Below are 23595 nucleotides of genomic sequence, written 5' to 3'. Positions count from 1 at the left end.
AGGGTATATGCATTTTTAATGGAAGATAATATTGTAAGCATCAGACACTCCCAGTCATTATTATTCTGACTGTATCAAATCTGCAAATTAATTCCAACTTAGCCAGTACTTGCTGAAGTCTCATTTTGAAACTTTCCTCCTTGGAGAATGGCAGCTTTCAAGCCTGTTCTTAAACTTTCAGGAAGATTGAAATACACCTCCAGTGTCATGCTGTATAGTATTCTTCTTGTTTGTTTAATTTTAAATCCAGTGTTAATTAAATATGGGCTGTGTTCCTGGGTATGTGCATGTGTGATTTGGAAAGGCAATGTGCCCATTTTACTTGAGTTAAATGTCTGGTACAGTGACACTGATTGTGGTAGATTAAGAGCACAAATGTTACAATATTGATTTCTCTTTCTTCCCTTAAGCTGAGCCACTATCTGGATATTGTGGAAGTAAATATCGCTCATCAAATCTCTCTCCGCTCAGAAGCATTTTTTCATGCAATGACCTCCCAGCATGAGCTGCAAGACTACCTCAGGAAAACCTCCCAGGCTGTAAAAATGCTTCGAGATAAAATAGGCCAAATTGATAAAGTGATGTGTGAAGGATCTCTTAAAGTTTTAAGATTATCATTGACTAGAAATAACTGTATAAAAGCATATAATAAACTGAAGTTAATGGCAACAGTGCACCAAACACAACCTACTGTACAACTATTACTGTCCACTTCTGAATTTGCTGGAGCCTTAGACTTGATAGCAACAACACAAGAGGTGCTACAGCAGGAGCTGCAGGGCATTCATAGTTTCCGGTAGGTGATATTTGACATCTATATATATAAAGTCCAAGTTGTCCCTGCGTCCAAGTGTGTCCCGTGTGTCCCTGGGGTACTGCGCATGTGCGCCAGGGACACAGGGATTGGACGGAGAGACAAGCGGACACAGGGATTGGACGCGCGCGCTCCCCCCCAACCCCTCTGTCAGACAACAGCCAACCGCCGCTCCGCCAACCCCCGCTCCGAAGCCCAGTCTCATGCTGGAGGTGCGCGGTGAGGCGGCGGGGGAGAGAAGCGCTCCCCCCCGGCAGCCTTGCCGCACACCGCCGGCATGGGACGGTGCTTCCTCGGCGAACGCAAGCAGGCAGACAGCCCGCCTGCTTGCCTTCCCCGAGGAAGCCAAAGCGGCAGCGGGCGCCGAGGGAAGCCGGCTTTGGCTTGGCGGCGGCGGGAAGAAGGGGAGGAATTCCTCCCCTTTTTCCCGCCGCCGCCAAGCCAGTCCCCGAGTCGAAGTGCAGCGCGGCGGGTGCTTTTCGCCGTTTGCCTCCCCCTGGGGGGAAGGCAAACGGCGAAAAGCCCCCGCTGCGGACTGGCTTGGCGGTGGCGGGAAGACCCGCCACTGCCAAGCCAGTCCCGGAGCCGAATTGCGGCGCGGCGGGGTTTTTCGCCGTTTGCCTCCCCCTGGAGGGAAGGCAAACGGCGAAAAGCCCCCGCTGCGGACTGGCTTGGCGGTGGCGGGAAGTCTTCCCCCCACCGCCAAGCCAGTCCCCGAGCCGAATTGCGGCGTGGCGGGGGTTTTCGCCGTTTGCCTCCCCCTGGGGAGAAGGCAAATGGCGAAAAGCCCCCGCTGCGGACTGGCTTGGCGGTGACGGGAAGTCTTCCCCCCACCGCCAAGCCAGTCCCCGAGCCAAATTGCGGCGCGGCGGGGTTTTTCGCCGTTTGCCTCCCCCCGGGGGGAAGGCAAACGGCGAAAAGCCCCCGCTGCGGACTGGCTTGGCGGTGGCGGGAAGAAGGGGAGAAATTCCTCCCCTTCTCCCCCCCCACCGCCAAGCCAGTCCCCGAGCTGAAGTGCGGCGTGGTGGGGTTTTTCGCCGTTTGCCTCCCCCTGGGGGGAAATGCAAACGGCGAAAAGCCCCCCCTCCCCGCGCCGCAATTTGGCTCAGTCCCCCACACGCTTTGGTTTGGGGAAGCAGGCAGGGAGACGGCAACAGCCCGGGAAGCTGCCTGCTTTCCCGAGCCGTAGCGCATCGGGGGACAGAGCCGAAGATTGGCGGGCGCTGTTTGCCGGGGTTGACAAGCCCCGGCAAGCAGCGGCCGCCGATCTTCGTGTGACAGGCGGTGGGGAATGCAGGCAGGCAAGAGAGCAAGCGCCTGCCTGCCTGCCTGCCTTCCCCGCCACCAGTCCCCCGGTGCTTCGTGCAGCGCTGCTGGGTGCCGACCTGGCAGACCGCTTCTTCTAGCGCCCGTTTTTAAACGGGCTGAATTCCACTAGTTCCAATAGAAATTCATAATCACATATGAAAATTACTATGATCCGTTTCAAGGGATATCTAGTTTGTACAGATCTAAGTTGGTATTCAACTAAATTTAACTCAGAGTAGAGCTGTTGAAATTAATGGATACGACTAAGTGGGTAAAGCTTGGCTGAATACCACCTATAACTGGCATCTTTATAAATGTTATTGAGTTGTACTAATTTACTATATTGTTAATTATATTACAGTATTAGTTACAGGTAGGTAGCCGTGTTGGTCTGACGTAGTCGAAACAAACAAAATAAAAATCCTTCCAGTAGCACCTTAGAGACCAACTAAGTTTGTCATTGGTATGAGCTTTCGTGTGCATGCAAACTTCTTCAGATACAGTATATTAGTGTCCAGTGAGAATGTAATTAGTCAGTTTTTAAAAAAGGCCCTAAAAGTATCCTTGATATAGTGTGAATTCTTATTTACACTAATAGTTGTACACCACATAAATGCAAAGGTAAAGGGTATTGAGACTGCCCTTCCTATCTGTCCTAAATCAAGATCATTGGGTGAGTACAGGTCACCTAGTATTATGAGAGTAGGTAGAAAGTTGTCTTTGTCCATTTTTCTCCACACCATCCATAATTTAATAAAGCGCTGTCACACACACCCCCTCCCAAAAACAATCTTGTTTTCTAGACTAAAAGGCCCTTTATATTTTAGTCCAGGGTTTCCCAAAGTGGTTGACTCCTGGGCTTGATGGGACTGTTCAAGGAGTGAATAAAGACCTATGGCTCAAAATGAGTTGGGTGGAAAAGAAACTTACAGAAAAGGGCATGTCATACACAGAGTGAACGTGAGGAACCTCTGTATTTAACAATATGATTCCACAATACAACCATATTCTCTTAGCTGCTTTGCTGCTAAAAAGAATGTCTATAGGTGCTTTTCCTCACTTTATTCATTTACATTGGGTCAATGACAACTTCATAAGCTCATCCAGGGTTCAGGTGTTTGAGAAACCCTGTTTCTAAGCCTTTCTTAGAGTGAAGATAGTCATCCTTTTTTAGATACGTCGACCATAAATCAATCTAGTGCTCCAGATGTGTCTTTCCCATAGATTTGTTAAATGCTTTTCTAATAGTCATTTAATGGAGCTCAGCTTTTTTATTCCCATGGTGCTCTCTTGCTGGTCTAATCATTGTGCTCCTTTAGATTTGCTCTCCATGCATTGATTCTTATTTACCTTTTTGTTTTCCATTTGCCCAGATTTTAGAGATCCTTGCATTCTACAAACTTGGTTTTCTTACTGCCCCCTCTGACTCCCATCTCTTTATTGAAAAAAATAAATAGTTCTCACCTCAAGAAATATATTTGGGGAACCATTACTGCATGCACACCTCCACTGTTAGAAGTTAGTTTACTCTATTTCCTGTTCTTTAGCCAGTTATTGATCCCTAAGAAGACCTATCAACATCTCCCATGACTGCTGAGATCTCAAGAGTCATTGGTTACATATTTTATAGCAAACTAGCTGACCCAGCCACGCGTAATCCCTGTGATTCCCCCCACCCTGTCCCGATCCATGACGTATCCCGCCCCTCCTCCCTCCAACCCCCTGGCTCATCCCTGTGTTTCGGTAGGATACCCTTCCCTGTTTTCCCCAGGGAGTGTTGTCCCCTCCCCCCTGTATCTCCATACATTGGCCCCTGTGCACGCATTGTGAACATTTTTATATATTTAGATTTAAATTTTTTGAAATAAGAACATGAGAAGCAGAAGTTGTTATTGTTTAATTTTATTTTTGGGGTTGTCATTTATTTTGGTGGGTATTGTATGATTTGGGCGTTGTGTGTTTTGTGGCTTTTTGTGTTTTGTTTTGTTTTGTTTGTTATTTGGATTTTCAAATTTTGGAGTAGGGAACCCAGAGAACTACTTTAATAATCCCGACCGGAGGGGGGGATCAAATAGCAACAGAAGGTGAGTTCCGAAGTGCCCGAGCTGTTCCATAGAAAACCCAGGAAGTGGCATGGGGAAGGTAGGAGATTGTAAATCAAGGGGGGGGATTGGCCACTGCAAATATCCAAGAACTTAAACTGGGGAGAGAAAGTGCATGGTTGTTGTTGTTTTTAAAGACGTGGAGGTTTGCAATCAGTCATAGTATAAAGCCTAGGTTAAAAGGGGCACGACTGCCCTTACTTAAAAAGGCCGCCGGAACCTTGCATGTGACACAATGCCCGCTAAATTTTGAAGTAAAAACCCCTTGCCGTGCCCCCAAGTGCGTTGCTGTGGGTTATCACCCCCCGGACCTAGTGGGGGCCTGGCAGCCTGGCAGGGGCCTACATAAAACAAAGGCCGTGCTGTGGCCTGCAATTCGGGCGCTCGCCCTCACCCACCCCGGGCCTAGTGGGGGCCTGGCGGCCTGGTAGGGGCCTTCATAAAAGAAAGGCCGTGCTGCGGCCTGCGATCCGGGCACTTGCCCTCCCCCCCGGGCCTAGTGGGGGCCTAGCAGCCTGGCAGGGGCCAAGGGGTCTGGTAATGGTCGCCTTGGTGGTTTCAGTTGCTTGGTTGATGATGTCATTATTTGGCGCCGCCCTTCAGAGCTTTTGCTGGTGACAGCGTGCAATCTGCCTTTCTATTGGATGCTGCTGGAGTCTTCAGAGCTTTTGCTCGTGATGTCTAATTTGTGCGCCACTTTTTTGCGTTTAATCACTATTTAAGGTATGAAAGCTGTGCTTTTTTGGGAAAAAAATTATGCCAGATCCCTCACTGATGGGCAAGGTACACTTTGTCCTAATTTGAGGCAATTTGGTTCAGCGGTTACAGAGAAAGGCTGTGACCTCTGCGCACACAGTGCCTATATTGTTTATATATATATATAGATTGTTCTCCTTTCATGGAGATGTCTGACATTAATGTCACAGTGGAATTTGAAAGGGTTTTTTTTGTTATTTTGCTGCAAAGGAAGACATAACGTAAATAAACTGTATTCAGTGTCCTCTATAGTGTTATTTATTGTGTAGAAATTACCCAGATGATAGTTATACATCCCCTATATTCCTGATATTGAGATAATGGCATTTTCATGCTCCCTCTCATAATTATTTTAACTTTTTCACAATTTTTCTCTCGAACAGGCATCTTGGATCACAGCTTTGTGAATTAGAAAAACTCATAGATAAAATGATGATTGCAGAGTTTTCTACCTATGCTCACAGTGACTTAAATAGACCTCTGGAAGAAGAATGCCAGATTCTGGAAGAGGTATAGTACTTCCCATTTAAAGGCTTTTTGCAGGCTAATTGCCTCTCAGGACACAGAACAGAACACACTGCTGTCAATGCCTATTCCATTCACTTTTTCGCTACAAAATAAGTTTTCACCAACACATCTTGAATCCTCTCAGTGATTTAAAAACATTAATTTTGGCATTTTCCATTCAATTCTTTTTTATTTCTCAGCTGTGTCACAATGTGTACCATTTGTCCATTCCTTCATTAATGGAGGCACAAATACACACCCTATATTGTCCTTAGCAGAATTAGCTTCTGTGTATAGTATGTGGGGATTAATGCGAAGTATACAACTGTATCACATGGCTTCTACAGCATCCAATAATTTCTGCCGGGCCAGAATCAAACCTTGACCTTAATAATAGTACAGAGACTAACTCCTATTGTACTTTCCACCAGATTTGCTATTTAGCCTGTTAATTTATCTGCACTTTGTTGTTGTTGTTTAGTCGTTTAGTCGTGTCCGACTCTTCGTGACCCCATGGACCATAGCACGCCAGGCACTCCTGTCTTGCACTGCCTCCCGCAGTTTGGTCAAACTCATGTTCGTAGCTTCGAGAACACTGTCCAACCATCTTGTCCTCTGACGTCCCCTTCTCCTAGTGCCCTCAATCTTTCCCAACATCAGGGTCTTTTCCAAGGATTCTTCTCTTCTCATGAGGTGGCCAAAGTATTGGAGCCTCAGCTTCACGATCTGTCCTTCCAGGGAGCACTCAGGGCTGATTTCCTTAAGAATGGATAGGTTTGATCTTCTTGCAGTCCATGGGACTCTCAAGAGTCTCCTCCAGCACCACAATTCAAAAGCATCAATTCTTCGGCGATCAGCCTTCTTTATGGTCCAGCTCTCACTTCCATACATCACTACTGGGAAAACCATAGCTTTAACTATACGGACCTTTGTCGGCAAGGTGATGTCTCTGCTTTTTAAGATGCTGTCTAGGTTTGTCATTGCTTTTCTCCCAAGAAGCAGGCGTCTGCACTAGTTAAGTTCTGCACTAGTTAAGTTCTAATTTGCCATTTGAGTTCTGATTACCTTTCTTTCACATGTGATCTTTATTCTTGTTTTTTTTCTAAATAGGAAAGGCTTGTATCTTTAGTGTTTGGACTTCTAAAACAAAGGAAATTGAATTTTTTTGAAATATATGGAGATGAAATTATTGTAACGGCAAAAAATATAATTAAACAGGTAATTTATTTTTGGAAGGATTTTTACCTTCCATATATATTTTAGTTAAATGTTTTGTGCAGTGCTTTTTTTCTAAAAAAAAATTTAAGGGTATTTTCATTTTGACTAAAAAAAATCACCATTTTATAGTTCAAATTGGGAAAAATAAATACAGGAAATGGAAAAAAGTACAAAGTTTCACAAAATGTTTAGGGGGTATGCATCCCACCCAGAAAAAAAGCACTGGTTTTATATGTACTTTTCAGGTCTTCTGATATTTCCAGGTATCTAAACTGGTTTTCTTTCTCTTTCATGAGTTACACAAAGCCCAAAGAATGGATATACTTTGTTGATTTATCATATGTTTTGCTTATTGATTGTTGTTTGAAACAATAATCTAGATTTTAAAAACAGGTGTATTTTTATAAACTGTAAATAATGGAGTACCATAATCGCTGACCATTGGCCTTCTGACTGGGGGTGATGGGAGCTGTTGTCCAACAGCTTTGGGGGACCCAAGGTGAGGAAGGCTGCTCTAAAATACCACCGTTGCAACTGTCCCAATCTGGATTGGGCTTCCCGCACCTGCCATTTGTTGCTCTCCTCTTTAGTTTAGCTCTGCCCAATCTTCCTTGAATCTTCTGTGCTGTTTTGGGAGAAGAGACATCATCTTAATCCCAGTATTGAAAAGATTTTATATTCTTTGGGTTCTAAACACCCTGGCTTATTTTGGACAGTCTTTTCAGGCTTAGCATAAACTAGAAATGAAGCAAAGAAGGAGCAGCTTTGAAAGCTTGGTGCATTTCAGGGTTTCATTATCTTTCCTTTTTTACTGTACACATAAGATTTTTACACATACACTTAAAATGAATGTGACACACATGAATTACACTTAAAAATATGAATGTGTAACATACAGCGCTCTCATAGTAATATATGAATAGGCACTCAGAATAATGTTTGAAGTGTACAAAAAGGGCATTCAGGACAACTTATGAAAAAGGCATTTGGAAACCATAGGCAGGATTGAGTGAACATTTTCAGTGCCCTGGGCTTCAGTCCTTAAACCTGGGCTGCAGTTTCCTCCATCATTCTTCATGGATCACAATAATTAGCAGGGGGGAAATAAAGCTGAATAAGGTAGTGTGGGAGCAGACTTGCCTAATGCATGTGTGGTCCAATTTCATTTTCCATTGTGAAGTTTTATTGTTATTTCAGCTCTGAATATTAGGATAATCAGAAAATGTCTGATTCAGGGGTAGAAAGTTTTCTCTCCAAATTTAATTCTAAGACATATTTTTCTTATATCTTTGCAGTGTGTGGTTAATACAGTGTCACAAATAGAAGAAATAGACACAGATGTGGTTGTTAAGTAAGTATAAAGTATAAAGCTTTGAGTTGCTATGAACTAGATTTACCATTTGCTTCTCTATTCATGAATTGCCTATGAATTTTGTCCACATGCTTTTTACTTCTTTTTAGCATCAGTGCTTTTAGCACAATTCCTATAATTTTGAAAGAGTGCAAGTGTTGTTCATGTGCAAACAGCAGATGTGAAAATGGCAGGTCATGCAAGATACACTTTCTGAAATTCTCTCTCCTACATGGCATTAAAGGTGCAAAGCTTTATCTCCTTTTCCTCTGGTCATCAGAGAGAGAGAGAAAGAATGAATTTTGAAAAACTTATGTTAAGGCTGCAATCCTGTACATCAGAGGTTCCCAATTAGCTAGTTACTGAGGACCCCCTATTTTTCAAAAGCCAAGCCATGGACTCCCTACTTTGGAAAATGTTGATAACTCCATGGTAGTTTCCTGTGCAAATGATTTTTTTAAAAAAGGAAAATGTGGGGTAGCGCTTAATAAGGAAAGGATTTTAGGTATACTAAATAAGAGACTATAAAACCTGTGATATTACCATGCAAAAATGACAAAGATTTAGTTGGAGGGAAGACAAATTTAATTTTATAAACATATAGTACAAGTGAACAAATTATGACATGTCTAGCAGCTACTAAACCTAAATCATAATGAACTTACTTACTCACTTACAACCCATCTGGCTAGGTTGCCCCAGCCACTCTGGGCAGTTCCCAACAAAATGTTAAAAATACAGTGGTACCTTGGTTTAAGTACACAATTGGTGGAAAGTGGATTAATCCGTTCCAGACGGTCCATGGAGTACTCAACCTGAAGCGTACTTAACCCGAAGTATGAGTGTAATTGGTTCTGGAAGTCCATACTTAACCTGAAGCGAACTTTCCCATTGAAAGTAATGGAAAGTGGATTAATCCGTTACACACCGGACCGCAGAGTACTTAAACTGAAAGTACTCAAACCGAAGCATACATGAACCGAAGTATGACTGTACACTAAACCTAAATGTTATAGGAAAAATCATGCCTCTTTTTGTTTTGAACAATCCCTTCCACATCTGGTTCAATTTTTCCTACTTTTATTCTCAAATCTGGTTCAACATCAAGCCAATTCTATGCTTGTTCTTTATATAACAAAATGTTTGTTCACAAAGATACGTGGAACAAAAGGGAACTAGATGTTTCAAAGCTTTTTCACCTAACTTCTTATAATCAGTCCAGTCTACATTCTTTGAAAAATGATTTCAGTGATTCATCACAAGTCACATCAACAAGTGCATCTTGCTCTTCCGCAGATAGAGAATCAAAAGGATTCCTTATCCATGAGTTTTCAGGATTTGGTGCAGGGAAGTAATCTTGGAAGCGAGTCTCTAAATCACGCAGGTGCTCATTGATGTAATATTTTACTTCTGGTATCAATTCTTCATCAGTGGCCTCCAGAAATGTGTCCAGTGTTGGGATGTTAGTTCTTTTCAGCTAAAAAGTAGAGAGCAAGGGGAAAGAATCCCTTATATTTTTAAAAGGAGCAAGGCGTTTGCGCTCCTCCTCTCTCCCCCCCTCTCTACTCCCCTCCAAGTGAATGCCCTGGCAGGGGATGGTGCCACTGACCCCCTGGGTGCGTTATGTGGACCCCCAGGGGTCCCTGGGCCCCTAATTGGGAACCGCTACTATACATTCTTGGAATAATATCCACTGAAGTCCATAGCACTTACCTCTGAGTAAACATACATAGCTCTTCAATCCTTTGCATATCTACTCAGAAGTAAGTTCAAGTGTATCTAATGAGGCATACTTCAAAATAAGTGAGTATAGAATTGCAGTTTAAGCATCAAAAACTTGGGCATAACTAGGAGATGAGGCAGGCAAATTCTTCCAAAGCAAAGAATGTATGACACTAGAAAGGCCAGTGCTAATATTTTAAACACACATTTGCAATCTACTCTCATTGATCCTTATTTGCTGGGAAAAGAAAATGCTGCTCCAGTTTCTAATTTGTAGCTAGAGGGCAATTCAATTTTGAAAATGTGTTTCACTTGGTTAATCTCAAAAACTCAGAGGATTTCGGCTATAATTCTGTTGAAAGACTAATTGTTTAACTGTCCATTTACTTCCCATGATTTCCTTCTTTTTTCAATTACAGATTTAAAAACATTGTGTCATGTAATTGTTTATAATTCTAAAAGTGTGTTTTCGCAATACTAGAAAAACTGATTAAATTTTAGCATTTTCCCTTGGCAAGAAAACCCCCCAATAAAGGCACAATCCTATGAATGTCGGCTCAGAAGTAAGATCCATTGAGTTAATGGTCTTACTGCCAGGTTTGTGTGTTGTGTTGCAGCCTAAGCTTACTTTCTTTTTCTCCTTGAGAGCTATAATTATTGCTTTCAGAGGAATTAAAACAAATTGACATGTTCCATTTTTAAAGGAACGAGTTTTAAATCTTAACCAACCCGTTCTCTGTTCTGACACTATTAGCTGTGCTGGACATAATGATAAATCAAATTTTATCATGGTGGAAATGGTTTGCAATAAGGCTTGAATTACATGCTGCTCTTCTGGCACAGTTGTGAGGCCCTAGGAAAAATTGGCAACTTTCATTTTTGTGTTTGATTAACCACAGTATTCCATTTAATGGTTTGTTCAAAGAAGTGAACTCAAGCAACAAGCAGTGAAACTGGCTTGTTTCAACGAACCATAGTTAAGATTAGCTACGGTTTAGGGTTCAGATGTAATGATAAACTCCAGTTAATCAAAAATAGAAGTGAAAGCTTTAAATCTCCTCCTGGGCGAGAGGGGAGGGTGAAGTGTGGGAGCTGAGACCATCTGCTGCTTATTCTCAACAGGATAAACCATGATTTATTTATGATTTATTTGGGACCCAGGTGGCGCTGTGCTTAAACCACTGAGCCTAGGGCTTGCTGATCAGAAGGTCGGCGGTTCAAATCCCTGTGACGGGGTGAGCTCCCGTTGCTTGGTCCCAGCTCCTGCCAACCCAGCAGTTCGAAAGCATGTCAAAATGCAAGTAGATAAATAGGAACCGCTACAGCGGGAAGGTAAACGGCGTTTCCATGTGCTGCTCTGGTTTGCCAGAAGCGGCTTTGTCATGCTGGCCACATGACCTGGAAGCTGTACGCCGGCTCCCTCGGCCAATAATGCGAAATGAGCGCGCAACCCCAGAGTCGGTAATGGCTGGACCTAATGGTCAGGGGTCCCTTTACCTTTACCTTATGTACAGTACTACAGAATTATCTGCAAAGTTCTTGAAAGTCTTCAGTTTCTGAAACCTCAGAATACAAATTTTGCTACAGAAATTATGTAAACATAATTTAATGTTGATATTCTTCATCATTTTTATTATGCATCCCCCCCCCGGAGGTGTGCTAGTCTTTGTATCTAGTCTTTGTATCTAGTCTTTGTATCTAGTTACAGGTAGGTAGCTGTGTTGGTCTGAGTCGAAATAAAATAAAAAAATTCCTTCAGTAGCACCTTAAAGACCAACTAAGTTTTTATTTTGGTATGAACTTTCGTGTGCATGCACACTTCTTCAGATACACTGAAACAGAAGTAACCAGAAGTCTTTGTATCATTCACCATAATAACAGCACTGTGAGGTAGACCCTAATATCCCTTTTTAGAGATAGGAAGCTGAGCATGAGAAGCTGAAGATGGAACTGGCAAGGATGTACCCAAGGCCACCTTACAGGATGAGAGTTAAACTGAGTTTAAATGAAATTGTAATTATTGTTTTATGGTATTCTTCATAGACTTGCAGATCAAATGAGGATGATGAATTTTCCACAGTGGTTTGATCTACTGAAAGATATATTTTCTAATTTAATTTTATTTCTCAAGAGAATTAAGGTAAGGAGTGTACTTTAAAGACTTTATATTGTTATTAAACCAATTGAATTTTGATACATTTGGACTTGGGTCTCTTGCATCAGCTGAGTGAGTTTTCATGAAAGGCATTGGAGAGTCTTCTGCCATTATCCAAAAGCAGGCAGACTGCATCTCGGGCAATACTTTGCTGTACCTTGCTTGGAGCACAATCCCTTTGGCAGGTTAATTGTTCTTCAAAGCTGAATCCTTGACATCCTGGGGCCTCTCATGAAAATCACATTTTAAATTGAGAAATCATGCCTTAAGGCTCCTGCCTATAAGTTACCCAGGGGTATTGCATCAGCTGAATGTTAATTTTTACCCTCCTTTGTTAGAGTTACAATACACTTCTGAATAAATGGTATCCTTGTATGGCATTATAATCTATTTGTACAGCTGGAAATGGAAGTGGAAATTACCACAATTTGCATGTTCCTCTGAGGTCAGGAATGGAAATCATACAAGCAAATATAAGCAGTATTCACGGTCTTTTTACTGTGCGAATATTACATGATTGCATTATTTTCTGCATTTTTTGACATCTCCCTTCCACTGAAATTTATTGGTGTTAATTACGCAATTAACTACACTAGTTTCAAACATAGCAGATAGTGAGATGAATAATGTAGATTTTAGGAGAAGCTAAACTGCAGTGGAACAAGAAACGGTGCTGATTGTGCGGAACACAGGGTGGGACAGAAATCACTGTTTCCTTCCATCCCCAGCTCTACAGTGTAACAAAACTAGATTCAACATTGGGGTATAGGAAAATACTGTGAATTTATTCATCAATTAAATCTCTGTACGTGCTGATAATTCTAGAACATCTACCTCTGAAATTGATACCATCCCTTAGATCAAGCCCCTGAAATCAGCCTGTTGTGTTCAGATTTTGCAGTATTTAAAATAGAAACATTCTTGCTAAAAGATGTATTCTTCAAGGAATTCAGCACTGTCAATTTTTTTATTTTTTATTTTATTTTATCTTAGGCAACACTAAATGTTATCAGAAGAGTGGTTCTCTTGGTTCTAGACAAGAACCAGAGGAGCAAGGAACTGGGTGATACTTCTGCTCAGAAGAACTCTGCAAAGGACAGTACCATAGACACAGAGCTGGTTTATCTGACGCATGAGGGCATGTTCCTAAGTGATGCCTTCAGTGAAGGAGACCTCCCACCTGCAGCGGCTTATTCTGCCTCTCAGAGAAACCTTTCCCCAGACAGTGAACCCAGCAGCAGTGACTCTGTATCTGATCCAGAATGTACCACTGACTCGTCATCTAGCAAGGAACAGACTTCGTCCAGTATTACACCAGGTGGAATTGATATCATGTAGGTAGTAAAAAAAAAGCAGGATTCAGTCTCCACTGCAGCTAAACAAATTAGCGCAAATTCACTGCTTTTAAATTTGAAATTGAAAGTAAACATTCCCAGAAGCTCTAAAAATGTGAGCCTAAAACTCAGTTTCAAGTTTCATGCATATTCTGCACATGTTGGTTTCTCAACCCTTGAGTCGAGCACCTTCAGTTTCATAGCATTCTGTAGGTTGTACCCAACAGGGTGTTACGGGGGACACTGCAGAGAAGATTTTAGAAGCAGGAAGGCTGCAGGGGAGAAGAGAAGGAGGGAAAGTCATGGCGTGTGAATGGAAGTCCGCTCATGCAATGTTGGATATCAGCTTCAGCCATTAACTTGGTTTCTCTCTTGAATTTGATGCTATAAATTTATGACTACTCTCTATGATGTGATAATAAATTGTCCCTCCCATTTTCATTTCAGATCTAATATGATATAAGTATTCCAAATTTTGAAGCCCTGTGTTTTAGTTGCAGTTAATTTCAGTCCTCCTTTTCTGCTTCACTGATGCACCATATGGACATAGAATTTCCTGTGTTTGAGAGTAGATTTTATACAGAGCGCAAGGCAGAGATACCACAACAGTGAGAATACCAGCCATCCACAGCCTTTCCCTGTCATGTTATTTGGTAGCATCTTGGACCAGCCTTAGTTGGAGAACACTTGTGGCCAATCAACAGTCAAAAGGCAGGCCTTTAATATTTTTTCCCCATTTAATTTCTATACAGCCTCATATTTTTAGGGGGGAAAATCTCAAAGCAGTTTACAGCACATTAAAGTACTAAATAAAACAATCCAGAATAAAACATTACTGAAGAAAGTCAAATATAAAGCATACATTCAAAGCAACATAATTAACAGGAAACTAAAATATTATCTTAAAGATGTCAGAATAAAACATTACAAAGGAGATAAACTACAGGATGCGCATTTAACACAGCAAATAAAGCAAAACACATCTTACATATTTAAAAATAAAACATTGCTAAAGGAAATAAAATATAAAATGCACATTTAAAACAGCATAAATAACAATAAAATAAAATATCATCATAAGCATAGAATATATCTGCAGCTGTTGCTGCCAATCCTGCCAATGGTGGTTCATGGCGGGTGGCAGCTATGGAAGCTGCCAATATACTTCCCTCTCTGGAAATAGCATGTTGGAAAGACTCAGGTTAGTGTATACTATGTTAAACAAAAATGTGTTCTAATGGAATTTTTTACCTAAGTAATGTAAACATGGTGTAAAAGACTTAAATGAACAGTAATTGGCCATCAATTGCTTGGTTTTTTGTTTAGGTCTTTTGGTATATATTATTTGTTACTTCACTTGCTACTGCTATCAATTGGACAATTGAGAAGTCAATTCTGCTCCAGTTCAGAGATTGTTATTGACATCAAAATGCAAAGTTCTCATTGTCTATGTACAGTGGTACCTCTACTTACGAATGTTTCTACTTACGAACGGAGCTCCGTCCGCCATCTTGGATGCGGTTTAGATAGGATTTGTTCTACTTACGAATTTTTAGATAGGGTTGCTTCGACTTACGAATTTTTTCTCCCAATGCATTCCTATGGGATTCGACTTACAAATTTTTCGACTTACAAATGTGCGTTCGGAATGCATTAAATTCGTAAGTAGAGGTACCACTGTAGTTGCATGTGAATCATTTCCTTTTTTTAGCAGACTGGTGGGGCACTGGATTGTTTCAGCTGAAAATCATGTGTCAACGAAGTCTTCCTTGTATTTCTTTCAGGATTGGTGAGGACATAAAGCTCTCAGAACTGGAACTGGGTAGATTAGCAAACAATATCCAGGACCTACTTTACAGTGCCTCTGATATTTGCCATGATCGTTCTGTCAAGTTCCTAATGGCTAGAGCAAAAGTAAGTTCCATGCATCTACCTGCATCCAGCTAGGGTCATTAATGTAATCATGTCCTTACACCTGGACCCAACATAGTCAACAGGTGTAGTGATACAGGACGGATGTCTAAAAACAGCCTGAAAGTTGGAAAGTGCTTTGCTTTATATTTGAGATGATATTCATACAATAGCCCAGGGTGAGGAACTGTTGGCGGTTCAGGCCCCTCACCTGTCAATCACCTGATGACATAATGATATCAGTCCATGCCGATGGTGCTTTCCTTGCTGCATAGCTTTTTCAGCCTTTATAATGGGGCAGGATAACAATGAAAAGAGTTATGATGCTGTTACATCACCTTTTTCATTTAGGATGGGTTCCTGGAGAAATTGAATTCTACAGAGTTTGTTGCTCTTTCGCGACTGATGGAAACTTTCATCTTGGATACAGAACAAATCTGTGGAAGGAAGAGTATGTCCTTGCGTGGTGCACTTCAAAGTCAAGCTAACAAATTTGTAAACAGATTCCATGAGGAAAGAAAGACCAAACTCAGGTATCTTTCTCTGATTATGAATGTGTATGCTTCAAGGCTCCTTAATGCAACAGCTCCTGAAGCTTCCCACTACCCCCACCTTTCATAATGAAAGGGCAAAAGGTGTGGGAGAAGTGGGCTCCATCAAGAGCTATCTGCTTCAGGGTTGGGTAGTTTAGCCCACCCCGACCACTGTTTCTGAGACAGTGCCATTTCTGTTGCTTATAGCTCCTTCCCACCCCAGCCTATATTTGGTACCAGGTTTTCCCCCTGAGTTATATGGCATTGTTCACTTAGCTCAGAGCAAAGTCAGGTGGCTAAATTATTTGAGTAAAATGTGTCATCTGATCTGAGGAACAAGGGTTCAAATCCCCTTTCATGAAGCTCACAGACCTTGGACCAGTTACCAACACTCAGCCCAACCTTCCCTACAGGGTTATTGTGAGGATAACTGAGGATTGGGGGGGGGGGAGTCATGGGCACCACCTTGAGCTCCTTAGAGGTGGGATATAAATGCAATAATAAACAGTCAAAGAAAGAAAAAACCCAGCAGTTTAATATTGAGGCCCAATGTACACATAAGTAGTAACAACTTTCTGGGCATTCCATCATGTGAGAAGTGAGGAGCTGCTTCCCATAAAGTTACCCAGTTTTGAGTTACAGTTACAGAGGTGGTTTAGTTGAAGTTGTCCAAACTGTATAGGAACTCACTTCACACAAATGCCTTTCCACATCTTACAGATGGCCACACATGTGGCTCACTGGATGTATGAGTTGGAATGAAATCTCTTGATGGTCAGACTGCCTCATGAATCTTCATTCTCATTTATTTCCATAAGGCTTTTGCCAGTACAGCTTTCTTTAGTATGCCTGCCACTGATTAGTATTTGAATCAATTGACTCTTTCATGATTTCATCCTGGTAAGAAATTTGAAACCAGTATGGACACATAGCCCTTCAAGGCAATGTTTTCTAATTTTTGAATTCCCCCTTCCTTTATGTGTATAAATAGCCTCCTGCTAGATAACGAGCGCTGGAAGCAAGCCGATGTTCCGGCAGAGTTTCAGGATCTTGTGGATTCTATATCAGATGGCAGAATTGCTTTACCAGGAAAAAAAACAGGAGGTGAGTTTCTTGGCTCCTTGTTACTGTTGTAATTTCCATGTGGACATGATGCAGCAAAATGTTGACAGGCTAATAAAAGTTTGTTTTTCTGTTTCTGGAGCAGTAGACCATTTTAAAGGGTTAATTTACTTTGAAGTACAGTAGCCAACGGAAGATGTTCAACCAAATTAAAAGGCAAAGGCCAAAGGGTTTGTCATACCTTGCAGGGCTGTCTCCTCACCCATGTCCCAGCCACCCACTCCTGCACTGGACTGCTGATTGCCGCCTCATGCTCCTTCCCTCCCATCTCAGGGCAAGGTTCAGGACAAGGAAGGAGATTCTTCCACCCTAGAATCTATCCTGGCTCACTTAATGGCAGCAGCTGGAGCGGCCCAAAACAAAATAAACCTTCGTACAGCAAAGAGACTGGAGCTCACTTGCAGCATGCTCATTGGTCAGAAAAGCACAGGGATTCCCTTTACCAACACTACCACTTCCTGTGCCTCCATGGGCAGCTGTGAGTCCAAAAGGACTCCCAGGCTGTGCACGGGGTCCTTTAGGGGTACAGTTACTCCATTCAGAACCAGGGAGTCCCCCCCCCCACCTGCTTGCCCTCCCTCCCCCAGAAACAATACTTCTGTCTTATCAGGATTCAGCCTCAATCCATTAGCCACCATCTAACCACATAGAGCTGGTTATCTCTAGCATTCAGCCATTCTCAAGGCCCTCTTCTCCCCTCAATCCAATTCTTTGTTGGCTTTCCAAATGGCATTGAAATAATACTTTGCTTTGAAGTTTGAAAATTTGTTCTCTTGTGATTGGTCTGCCACAATGCAGTATGTTTATATTTTTTCAGTGTTATTTTTTCAGTATTTTTTCACAAGCGATAAAGGCAGCTGAACAAATCATGCGTCCTGTCATCTACTGTGTGTGATGCAGGGATTTTGATTTGGGGCAGTAGGGGTGGGGTCACACTGAATGGTGTTGCTGCCTCATGACAAAGCCTATGACCAGGGCTGTGCAGTAATATCTTTTGTAGGGAACAGTTAGGGCTCCCTAACTCTCAGTCACTGTGGGGGCCCTCTCCACAGTCGGGGGGGGACCTCCACAGCAGGGGGCTGTGCATGTGATGGGACCTCCCAATGTGCAGCAGGCCTGGGTGCAATGTTCAGAGAAGGCTCCTTGATCCTCTCAGAGCCCTGGCACCACCTTCCCAAAGCCATGGCCAGTTTAGGGATCAAGGAGGGGGAGGAGGAGGCAAGGTAATGGAGAAATCCTAGTAACCCTTTCCACTCTGGACTGCCCCAGGGTTGGAAGAAAGAGTAGGTTTGGGAAAAAGGGGTCGCTGGGAATTCAGTCCAACAGAAGTGGCTGGAAGTTCAGAGACAACCCCCCCCCCCATTTCCAGTTTTTGCCTGTGTGAATAGTTGAGAGCAGCAGGCGCCTGAAGGGAACATGGACCCCACAATGTTTGTGAGAGAATCCTGTGTTCTACAAGTTGTGTGGGCGGTGCATGCTCAGACATGGAGGGAAGCTGGTTCTTCAGCCGAGCCCCTGTCCATACTTTCTAACTAAGAGCATGCCTTGTGCCTGTGCATTATAAAGTACATAGAGGGACTCGGTTGAAGAACCTGCTTCCCTCTGCACCTGAGCATGCGCTACCACTCTGCCAGGCTGTGTCACCAACCCGGCCCCAGGAGGACAGGCCTCGGATCCCTCCTGGAGAAGGCTGCCCGTGCAAGGAGTGCAGCCCTCCAAGCGGCTTGGCTAGAGTGGGCAAAAGAAGAAAGAGGTCCAGGAAGTAAGTTCCAAGGAGGACTGAGAGGAGGAGAAAGAAGGCAGAGGAAGGAGGAAGGGTTTCTTCTGGAAATGGGGCCACAGGTGTGTGTGTGTCTAATTTTCCAGGAACATGGGGAACTAAGCTAGTCCCTCTGGTTCACGGACTGCATTCCAGTGTTATAAAGTGGAAATGGAGGAATAAAGTACGGGGTAATTTTCATCCCCAACCCTTTTTTAAAAGAGACAGTTGCAGTGTTATTTGTGTTGTTTTTAATTGTAGATCCCCCTTTTTTTGTTCAATTGTTTTAGCACCTGAAGAAAGAAAGCCAACTGACTTCCTTGTTGTTGATGGACAAAAATATGCTGTAGTTGGGTAAGACGTGTGTGTTCCCTATCATGGCAAATATTAAAATATTTATTAGTTTTTGTGAAAGTTAAAGAAAACTCCAGAGTAAGTTCGCTGCATATAATTCCCTTTCTAAAATCCTCAGGAAATTTTAGTCAAATGTTTGTTTTCTTTCTTTTGATCTTATGTGATAATTTGGGTTCCACCAAAATCAGTAGCCAGAGATATTACATGGTACGTACCACACCAGTATTTCTGTTTTAAGTCACTGCTGTGTGCTCTGGAGTTGATGTTTAGGAAATGCTAGTAAAAAGAAAGATTCAAAAATAAGATTTTTTTAAAAAGTTTTTCATCTAATTGATGATGCTGCTCTGACCCCAATGTACAGTTGGGATAGTAATAATTAAGTAGGAGTAGGAATATTTAAAAGAAGAAAAAGTAAATTTATATGATTTCTCTAAAAGTGAATAGATCAACAAATGAAAGTGGTTCATTAACTTTGATGCCTGTTTTTTTTTCTGGATTGAGCCTCTAGAATATAAAACAAGAGAAATTGGTATGCATTAGTATTTTTTATCTTTTAGCTGGATGAAGATAGTACTGTTAATGCTAGATTCCCTTTTTATATTGTTATATTTATGTCCTGCTCTTCCTCCCAAGTTGCTCAAGGTGGTGTATTTGGTACTCCCTCTTACTCTGTAAGGTAGGTTATGCTAAGAGACAGAGCTGGCCACATGACCTGGAAGCTGTACGCCGGCTCCCTCGGCCAATAACGCGAGATTAGTGCCACAACCCCAGAGTCGGTCATGACTGGACCTAATGGTCAGGGGTCCCTTTACCTTTTACTCTGTCAAAAACACATTGCTAGTTGGCATTTGTGACTTTCCCTAAAATGCACAATCTCTTTCACTGACCATAAGCCGGCTCTACTGAAGTCAGTGAGAATTTCCCCATTTAATTCAATGGCATATGAGCTGAACTCACCTGGAAAGTAAAATTCAGGAGGCACAGTAGAAATTGGCAGGCAGTGGTGTTGGCTAATAGCAAAATATGAGAAGGAAAAGGTTGAAGTGTGTTTTTAAAGATGTTTTGATGACTTGCAGTCTGTCATATGGTCTGAGTGTCTGTTTGATTCTTTGTCTTGCAGGACAGTGTTGTTGTTAATTAGAATCATCCTTGAATACTGCCAATGTGTGGATAGCATCCCCTCAATAGCTACTGACATGCTTACTCGTCTGTCTGATTTACTAAAGGTACAGCTCCCTCAGATCTTTCCTAAAGTGCAGGGAATGTACCTTGCTTTTTAAAATATATTTTTATGTAATGGCTTTATAAATATAAATAGGTATGGTCAAGGAAAATGTGGGAGGAAATAGCTTAACTGTTAACATCAGAAAACTTGTGTAGGACTTTGAACTCTTTTTGATGCACAGAAAAGTTTATAAGAGAGCTTTCTGTTCATTTTTTTCATCTTGTGGGATGCAAAGCGACTTTGATATTTAAGCCATATATCTTTCCCTCCGTCCCGTTGAATGTCATTATTAATTTTTGTGCTCCTCCTAGCTCATGGCCAGCTGGATCAGCTTCAGACACTGAGATTAAACCACAAATTAGTAAAAAGAAAGAATAACCTAATCTGTAACTGAACAAATTCAAAGGCTTTGCCTTGTGCTTTAAAAGGCCATTTGACTTAGTGCTGATGATAAAGGCCAGTATTTTCAGTTTCTTGGAAGAGTTGTTTGTTTCTTTTTCACTAAGGTACTGATTTCTTCAAGTATCTAGTTGGAATAAAATAAATGTTTTGGCATTGCGTGTCTCAGTAAAACTTAGAACTTGGTAATTGTTGTCTTAGCTTTCCATAAAGAAGCAAGAATCATAAAGGTTGGAAGTGATCCCAGAGTTCATCTAGTCCACACTCACCCACAGAATCTGCACTAAGAATGTTAGAACAACAGAGGCTTTTCAAGCTCACATCTCTCCTCCACACTCATAGAATCCTCTCCAGAGGCTCTGGGGGGACATAGTCCAGCTGGGTCAGACAAAAGCACTTTCCAGTCAAGCAGCAACCTGATTTTCACCATGACCTCTCCTCTCCCACTCTTTCCCGCCAGCAACTGGTGTTTAGAGGCATGCTACCTCGGATGTTGAAATGGTGTACAGCCGTCATAACTTGTAGCTGTGGATAGCTTTATCTTCCATGAATTTGTCTATAAGATCATACAACATGACTCCCAATTTCCATCAGTCACTGTGTTACTGTTTACCTCCCTCTCTTTCTCAGTATTTCAACTCGAGAAGTTGTCAACTAGTGCTTGGAGCAGGTGCCCTGCAAGTGGTTGGCTTGAAAACAATAACTACAAAAAATTTAGGTATGGATTTGGCTTAAACTTTCTATGGTCATGTAAATTCCCTTTTCAATTTTCTAAAGAAACTTTAAGCAGCTTTTCCAGGACATATTTTTGTGATTGTAATGTGGTTGTATTGTGAATTCTTTTATGGGCGGTATGTGAAGGAGCTAGCATGTAATAGATATTTTAAAATTCAGTTTTATGAAAAAGAGCTGCCTTCTGATTAACTTTTGTGTACTGGCAGGACGCGGGTGGCGCTGTGGGTTAAACCACAGAGCCTAGGGCTTGCCGATCAGAAGGTCGGTGCTGCAACCCCAGAGTCGGTCACGACTAGACCTAATGGTCAGGGGTCCCTTTACTGGCACAGTAAGCCTTAGGAACATGCTGTTGGTGAATTTCTAAAATAAAAGTAGTATTTCCTCATGCAGAATGCTGTGCGTATTTTCTTTATTGCAGTTTGCATAGGAAAAGAGCTCATAGTATAGCAATAGCTCTTCTGTGTTGTTTTGTTCTGTTTTCTTCTGTCTTCACAGCCCTCTCATCACGATGCCTGCAGCTCATAGTGCACTACATTCCTGTTATCAGAGCTCACTTTGAAGCTCGCCTGCAACCCAAGCAGTTCAGCATGCTTAGGCATTTTGACCACATTACCAAGGTATTTTTATAATGATTTTCTGGATTGAAATACCTTGTTACTATTGTTGTTGTTATTAGGTAAGAAAAACTGGCATGCATTTTTCATTCCCTGCATGGGCAGTCGTTATGGTGGTTCCAACCTAGAGGTGTGCATTGCTATGGTTGCATAGTAATAACCTCATTGCAGTGTGAATGTCCATTTGCTCACCTGCCTTTGTTCATTGGCAGTGCTGGGAATAGATGCTATAGGATCTCATAAACCTTTCCCTTTTCTTCTGAATAAGCTCACATCCATAATACCAATTCCAGCAACTGCTAACAGATTTGTGCTGCAGTCCCTCCTGCTCTTCCTTCCTTTCTCTAAACTCCCATATTCCATACTCCATTGTACATGAGAGAAAAAACTGTCTTTTAAGCATCTAGAACAGTGGTTCCCAGTTAGGGGTCCGGGATCCCTGGGGGTCCGCGGAACAAACCCGGGGTGTCTGCAGCACCACCCCCTGCCAGGGACTTGCTTATCTTGTTAATCGCACAGTGAAAGCCTTCCCTGGGTCATTCAGCCTCTACTCACAACCAGCGCCTGCTTGCTGGTAGGGGGAAAACTTGTGAAAGTGTTACTGGATGGCAAGAACTGGGATTGGACAAAAACCTCTGACACAGTTTTGTAGGGCTCTTGTGACTGGAGGGAAGGGGGGAAGAGAGTGCAAACAGCTCACATGCTTATCATTAAAAAAATGTAAGGGATCCCTTCCCCCTTGCTCTCTACTTTTTCACTGAAAAGAACTTCTAATTGTTTTCAACAATTATCAAGTTTAGAGGACTCTCCCACTGCTTGTAGTTTGGTTTTCAGTTAATCTTGCCTTATGAGTTTGGGATTCATGTCTCTTCCTGGAAGTCCAACAAGGGAAATAGCTAAGCAAATTGCCACTATGATTATCACAGCAGCTCAACCTCTAATGATTTAGTATAGTGCTACGGCTGGGCAATACTTTCTTTTCAACATCATGATATATCAATAGCTAAATACTGGTGCTAAATACCGGTGCTCTGGTCCATGGGGTCACAAAGAGTCGGACATGACTAAACAACAACAAATACTCGTATATGCTGATATGCTATGACTGGAATTTATCTCAACTGCTTCTTCCCACCTTATGGAAGTAAGAAGCAGCTGAGATACATGGCTCACCCCTACACAGTGAGCGAGTTCCGATGCCTCTCGCGCCATCCAAGGAACATTGGGGCTTTGCTGAACTGCTCAGCTGGGGTGTAGAAGAGGCCTCTCCTCCCCCAGCTGAATGAGCCAGAGGTGGGCTGGAAGCTCCGATAACTGCACGGCTGAGGGGAGCAGCAAACGTGCACCCTTCAGTGGAGCAGTTTCATTGAGCCCCCACCCTGCCACCGGCTCATGCGACCCCGTGGCAAATCAGAGGCTCCGTAAAACTGCTTGGCTGAGGCAAGGGGAGCCGCATGCTCCTCCGCCGAGCAGTTTAACGAAGTGGAGGGAGGAACAAGCTGTATTGTGCCTTGCCAATGCAACTTGTTTCTCCCTCTGTCGGTGTGAGGGCAGAGTGGGATGGTGGCTTCACTCAGTGGTGTATCACTGGTGAATCTGCTGCAGCTCCCGAGTCCCTCTGCTACTAGCGCCAGCTAGAGGGAGCCAAGAGCAGTGGTGGTTTCACTTGTGATATA

At 42.5% G+C, this 23595-nt stretch overlaps 1 protein-coding gene across 7 annotated transcripts in view; it reads left to right on the top strand.

The window, feature by feature from the left end:
- Positions 1 to 23595, top strand: part of VPS54 (VPS54 subunit of GARP complex) — a 49377-nt gene that overhangs the window by 17435 nt on the left and 8347 nt on the right. For all 7 annotated transcript variants that reach the window (XM_060272326.2, XM_060272329.2, XM_088667081.1 and 4 more), the window contains 13 exons: positions 411 to 796; positions 5364 to 5490; positions 6598 to 6705; positions 8001 to 8056; positions 11822 to 11918; positions 12927 to 13267; positions 15052 to 15181; positions 15530 to 15711; positions 16703 to 16815; positions 18883 to 18946; positions 20067 to 20172; positions 21201 to 21288; positions 21801 to 21922. In XM_060272326.2, the coding sequence (XP_060128309.1) occupies positions 411 to 796; positions 5364 to 5490; positions 6598 to 6705; positions 8001 to 8056; positions 11822 to 11918; positions 12927 to 13267; positions 15052 to 15181; positions 15530 to 15711; positions 16703 to 16815; positions 18883 to 18946; positions 20067 to 20172; positions 21201 to 21288; positions 21801 to 21922 (1920 nt within the window). The remainder of the gene's footprint in view (positions 1 to 410; positions 797 to 5363; positions 5491 to 6597; positions 6706 to 8000; positions 8057 to 11821; positions 11919 to 12926; positions 13268 to 15051; positions 15182 to 15529; positions 15712 to 16702; positions 16816 to 18882; positions 18947 to 20066; positions 20173 to 21200; positions 21289 to 21800; positions 21923 to 23595) is intronic.

This window comes from Zootoca vivipara, chromosome 3 (genome assembly GCF_965207765.1).
Source record: "Zootoca vivipara chromosome 3, rZooViv2.hap1.1, whole genome shotgun sequence".
Lineage (NCBI taxonomy): Eukaryota > Metazoa > Chordata > Lepidosauria > Squamata > Lacertidae > Zootoca > Zootoca vivipara.
This window is presented reverse-complemented; position numbering and strand designations above follow the sequence as displayed.